A 6,406-nucleotide genomic window follows, 5' to 3' on the forward strand; every position below is an offset into this window, starting at 1 on the left:
TTCAAATGAGGGTATTCGTCCAATCAGCAAATGATATTGTTGGCAACATAATGACACGAAACACCAAAAACCTGCGTTTGTTGATAAGGGGTTAAAAGCATGTTAGTGCAGGAAGCCTTAACATATTTAAACAAACTGCAAGGATGTAAACTGGTACTTTTTTGGAGGTAAATATTATAGGCTATGTCTATCAAGAAATGAAATATGTATTTTAAAGTGGTATCATCACCTGTCTTACACCTGGACTTCATAATATTTTCAACATTGCTTTCAGTTCAGTTGTCCAATTGAGGTCTCGTGGAATCTGCTGTATTTCAGCGTTGTCTTTTCTCATCATCTGCTACTGAAACCTTGACTGACACCTAATTAACATCAGCAATTTCAATGATACTCAAAGATAAATAATATACTGACTCTAAAACAGTAAAGCTTTGTGTATACCCCAGTATGCTATGAATCTGGGGGTGCACTGTGTTTACTGGGGCACGAGGATACAAATATTTAACATATTCGTGTCTGACACCATTATAAAATAAACTGCCATCAATGACTGACATCAACCATTGGTCCAGATATTAATTGATTTCAGCTCCCCCACTCAGAGGAAAATTCTGAATATTGCATGCATTACAAAGATTGACTCAACCTAAATTATAGGACAAAACAATGTAAAACATTAACTGGTTGGGCCGGAAGGTTTATTCTCCATTATTTCAGATTGTGGTGTCCTACTAAATATTTTTTTCTCATTTAGATATCTCTGATGAAGAGCCAGGGGTGTCAGTCAACGCCCCCTAGCGGCTCGAGTCTCGTCTGTTCCGAGGTGTTGTCAGCCTGCAGCATCACCGGTGCTACATCACACACGGAGACTCAATGTGCAGTTTTACTGCAGGCTCTCTTAACCGGGGAGACAGGCACGTGAGATGCTGCTTTGTGGAGGCTGAACCTGAGTCTGTGGCCACACACAACTTAAACCGGAAATAAATCCCAGATGAAAATAATATATGATATGGCAGCTATAAACGCGTGTAAAGTTGAAATGCTTTCATGTTTTCTTATGGGAATTTGTTTGTCACATACTCCCCAAAGAAAGACACACACACACAGAGCTGCTTTTGACAACATCCCATATTGCTTTTCCACACACACCTTTAATCTAAAGTGTGCTGTCTGACTGCACCCTGAAAGTGACCTCTGGTGGTGCCTGGACGTCTCCTTCACAACCTCTTTAAACTGTCTCTTAGAGGGAGTATGTGAATATTAAATACCTGCTTAGTTGATCAATTATGACAAAAAAAAAATCTAATGACAGAAATGATCCCATTACAGAGCCCACACCTTATATATTTGTGTTTATTTTTTTTCTCTCTATAGTATTGTGTTTTTCAATTAGAGGAGTAATCAACGGGGGAAAGCCCAATCTATAATACAGTAATAATATCGTATTGTAGATTAGTACTAGGCTACTATTAATAATACTAATAATAATAATAATATAATAATAATGAATGAAATGCCACGGTGACATTGGAGAAGCCTTTTGCATCATCAGCACCTTCTTCTGTGTCTGAAAGTGAATTGAAGCAGAGAGAGAGGTTCCTTTCTCAGATAAATATAGCGCCTATAACCCCCCCCCCCCCCCCCCCCCCCACACACACACACACACACACACACCAGTCCGGTCGCCATTTGCTGTTTGTGTAAAAGTGATTAGCCAGACACAACTGCGAAACTGTTACCTTTATAGTCGCCAAGCCGCAGAATATCCTGTAAACCGACCCGAGCAGTGATGTAATGGTAAATTAAAAGGTGTCCAAACTGTGGCGATCATTATCAGCAAAACATCCATAAATATAGTTTAAACAAAAACAACCAAAAAACCCCAATAAGGCTGTTTCATTATTTAATCCTAAATGTTGATGCGTCACACCGCTTTGTTTTAACATCTTAAATTTGTCAGTCAGATTAATTTCAGCCAGTTCAAAAACTGTAAACAAACGGCCAGTTTGGAAAACGACACATGTATTTGCACTAAATGTCAGGTTATGACATGTCTTCCCTTTTGCACAATCATCACCTGTTCTATAAATCTAAAGTCCATATGATATATAATATAATAATATTATTCCTCTTAATTCCCTTATTCCTTTTCTTTTTTTAACCTTCGGCAACAATTCTGATTTCATTTAAGTTTTAAGTATTATTTTTTTTATTTTAAGTTATTCCATTTCTTTGAGCTCTCACAGTAAAGTAAAAAGGGTTAATATTAATATGACTGTTTAGCCGTTGCCGTAAGAATATACTTCAGTGTACCTGTTACCGGGTAAATATAATTATAATGGTGTAATAACAAATAAAAATGAAACATAAAAAGGCAAAATATATATATATCTTTTAAACGTCGTGAAAATTGAATGATACTAAAAATAATCAAACCTGAAAATGACTTAGTAAATTCAAACATATCTTATTCACAAGATAAGACAAGACTTTACTTTTACGTGGTAAATCAAAATTTAATTTCCTTGTCTTCGCTTTTTTTTTTAATGCCTGCATAGCGTGAGATACTTACTCATTTAAAAAAAAACATATCAGATATGTTTCTCATTAAATCCGTTATCAAACCATTTAAGAATGTTATGGTCATGAAAACTGACTTTTAACTCTTTCTTAGATTTATTTACAAATAAATTCCGTTTACAACACAATATAGCTACATAGAATTACATATATTTGACTTTTTTTTTTTCATTATAAGGGCCCTCCAGTTGAGCTTCCAATACAAAAAGAAAATGTGAAATAATTATCACAGATCTCAAACAGGAACAAAAGAAAAAAAAAAAGACAGGTAAAAGTCGAACAGGTTAAAATCATTCTTCTTTTTTTTTTTCTTCTTTTTTTTTTCTTTTTTACAAATATTTACAAATATTACCTGTACAGAAATATCTCCTTTTTTTCTTTTTTCTCTGTGTTTCAACAGTCTTTACATGGCTACAGAGTCCAGTGTTGATCCTATTGATTTGTGCTGTTCACACTCTCCCCCCCCCCACTTATAATGTCTCTATATAAAAATAAGAGTTTCTTTCCTCTTGGTTTTAAGTCACTGCGAAGGCCACTTGGACACTGCCGCCGCTGACGGTAAAACATGTCCAGTGAGAATATTTGACGGCACGCTGAGGATGGGAGCGATAGCGGCTGAGGTCCGGCTCAGAGACAGGGACTGCGCGCTCAGCAGGGCCGACTGAACGGTCACCGGAGGCCGCAGGAAAGCCTGGGGCGAGGACGAGGAGGCGCTGGAGACCCCGATGATGTTCTCTATACTGAAAGACGGTCTGTTCGAGGGCTCTGATTTGATCATGGACGCCGTGCTCAGACTGTTGAGCTGGAGCTGAAGGCTCGGGCTGAGCTGGGAGTTGAACGCTTTTCTGTTCAGCTCCGCCGAGGGCAGAAGGGGGACGCCCGGGGGCAGCATGTGGCCCACGGGGGGGATGTACGGGTACTGCAAAGCCGCCGGGTGGGTGTAAGCAGCCGGGTGGATCCCGTAGTGTCTCCCGTAGGGGCCCCCGAGGCTGTACGCGCCGAAACTTTGCATCATGAGAGCAGTCTGGTCCCTCAGCATGTCCGGCTGAACTCTCTTGAACCTTTTCCTCCTCCTGAGGAAGCTGCCGTTGTCGAACATGTCCTCCGAAGCGGGGTCCAGGGTCCAGTAGTTGCCCTTGCCGGGGTTGCCAGGTTCCCGGGGGATTTTCACGAAGCAATCGTTGAGGGACAAGTTGTGGCGAATGGAGTTTTGCCACGCCGGGAACTTCTCCCGGTAGTACGGGAAGCGGCTGCTGATGAACTCGCAGATCCCGCTGAGGGTGAGCTTCTTCTGCGGGCTCTGGAGGATGGACATGGTGATGAGGGCGATGTAGGAGTAAGGCGGCTTCACCAGGCTGTTTTTGGGCTTCTGGCTGGCGCCTCCCGCCGCTGCGCTCTGGTCTTGACCCTCTCCCTTCCCGGTGCCCGTCTCTCCCTCCCCGGAGCTCTCGCAGCACGGACTCCCTCCACCGGACTCCATCTCCTCCTTCTCCACCTCGATCTCATCCTCCAGCTCCTCGTCGCCTGTCTCTCCTCGGAGGTCGTGCAGGATGCCTCCCCCCGGGCTGTCGCAGTCGCTGTCCCCCCTCTCCATGCCCTCCTCGTCTCCCTCGCCCACCACGTCGATATCCACGTCCTCCGCCGTGAGCACAGTTTGGCCGGACATGTCGCTGGCTCGTTCGCTGCCTCCAGACAGGGTCATCTCACGGCTTACTTCCTCTTCTCTTTCTTTCTTTCTTTCTTTTTCTTTTTTAATTTAAAGTCTACCGGAGCCAAAACAACCGAGCGGCCGGGTGTGATGGGTGGGTGGAGACCAGCGCGGTCGGTGCGCACACACGGCGGGTCTGCTGGACTTCTGGTCGCCCCCTGTCAAGAGGTCGGATGTCTCCAAAACTCTAAATGCGGTCGAACCGGCAGCAAGCCGGTCAAGCCAAAGAAAAACTTCAACTTCTACGAATACGTCTCCACTCGGCAAGTGAGCAGGCCCGTGGGAAGCGGCGAGTCTTGCCTCGAAGTTGTTTGGAGACGTAGCAGACTTGTGCGCTCCGACGTCCCCCCTCGGCGCGTATATTTCCTATAGGAGCGATATTTGGAGAACCAAGTCGAGATGACACATGCCTCTTTTAAAGGCCGGGGCTTTTAAAAGGACTGTCTGATAGATTACTTTTCCCAGTATAAGATATACTATCAGTGCAGGACACGTGGTGTGGTGACGACAGACGCCCCCCTCGCCTCTCCTCCCCTCCACTCCCCTACCCCTCCCCTCCCTCCACCCTCCTCTCCTCTCTGTTAAACCATGCAAACTGGAGTTGTTTCATGGATTTGTCAACAATGGGACATCAGCAATGCTGCTTTCCGCTGATTTCTGTGTTCGTCCGTCATAGACCATTTAACGGTGGCAGAGGGAGGAGGAGGAGGTGGGAAGGGGGGCGGGGGGGACGGGGGGGGGGAGTTGGCCTGCGTGATTGAAAGATCTGATGCGCATTAATGTGGCTGCGTAAAAACAACCCAAACCTTTAACTTTGCTAATGCAAACTCTGCAGAATGAAAACGACGACAGCTAAGTTCCCAGAATCCTCCTTTTACTTCTTTTCCGTGTTTGTTTTGCTTTGTTTTTTTTAATTGTGCATGCATGGCCGTTACTGCTATTTCATTTAAGCCAGTCTCCGTGCATGTTACTCTGCCTGCGTGACACAATGCGTAAGGATGAAACGCGTTTACTTTGTGTATTTGGCGCTTGAACGCATGCCTTGATATTTCCAGCTTTACAGCCCGCCGTGTAAATCCAAGCTGCGAATGCAAAGGTTGAATTCAAGTCTATTTATTCCCGCAGGATTAGCCGAAGGTGGGAAGAATATTGAGCGGCAGCGGCAGCAGCACCGGCGACAATGAATGGAGAGAATAAAGACTTTCCTTAAAGAGTTTGGAAGAGGTGCTAACGACCCCAATCATTGCGCGTTTTTACATGTGAAAAAAGTAGGAAATGCGGGCAGCGGGTGAATGCAAAGAGAGCGTTTATTCACAAGCATGAAGGTGAGCGGTGTCGGCTGGGGCTCGGGGAGAGGATGCCGGATCCGATGCAGAGGGTTTCCCTCCGCAGTGTGGGAACATTTGGGACGACGAGTGTGTCAGCTGGCGTTCAAGGCGACTGAAGAAACGTGCAAATGAACCAAAAAAAAAAAAAAACCCCCACAACAAAACAAACAAACAAAAAAAGGCCTTCAGGAATCTCAACTCAGATATACTCCGACGTGCCACGCGCCATTTAAACGTTGGAATTGATTTTATCGGAAGTCTTTCAGCAGGTTAATGAAAATATCTACAGTCAACACCGGTTAGTTATTTGTGACTTCATTTGAATACATTAAAACTATATAAATAAGACGATTATTTCTCAGCCTCGCTCTCAACTAAAACACTGTATGAGTGTAATGTAGTACATTTCCATTTAGGAACTATCATTTACGCTATTATTATTGTTGTTATTATTATTATTATTATTATTATTATTATCATCATCATTATTATTATTGTTAGATTGAAATAAATTGCACGTGTCACCTCTTTGTGACACAATTACCATGAATTGCTTGAAGTCACGTGAAGAAAACAGGATGTCACTCAACAAAAACAAAAGCGCCTTTTCATGAATCTGTTCGCTTTGTTTTAAAATCCCGTCCGTGTTATATCTGTGTCTTATGTGTATAAGATATCTGTACACATATATATTCTATCTATAGATAAGATACGGGAGTAAACGTGATCCTTTAATTGGCTTCAGAGGCGCTGCTTCACGCGCCACCTCCGACGCCTCTGCACGCGGGAT

General features: G+C 43.7%; 1 protein-coding gene across 1 annotated transcript; it reads right to left on the minus strand.

The window, feature by feature from the left end:
* Positions 1–3,100: 3,100 nt before the first annotated feature.
* On the minus strand, positions 3,101–4,282 carry foxd3 (forkhead box D3). The gene has a single exon (XM_070909355.1). The coding sequence runs from the start codon at positions 4,280–4,282 to the stop codon at positions 3,101–3,103; it is 1,182 nt and encodes a 393-aa protein (XP_070765456.1).
* Positions 4,283–6,406: the final 2,124 nt, after the last annotated feature.

Source organism: Enoplosus armatus, chromosome 7, assembly GCF_043641665.1.
Source record: "Enoplosus armatus isolate fEnoArm2 chromosome 7, fEnoArm2.hap1, whole genome shotgun sequence".
In the NCBI taxonomy this organism is placed as follows: Eukaryota; Metazoa; Chordata; class Actinopteri; order Centrarchiformes; family Enoplosidae; genus Enoplosus; species Enoplosus armatus.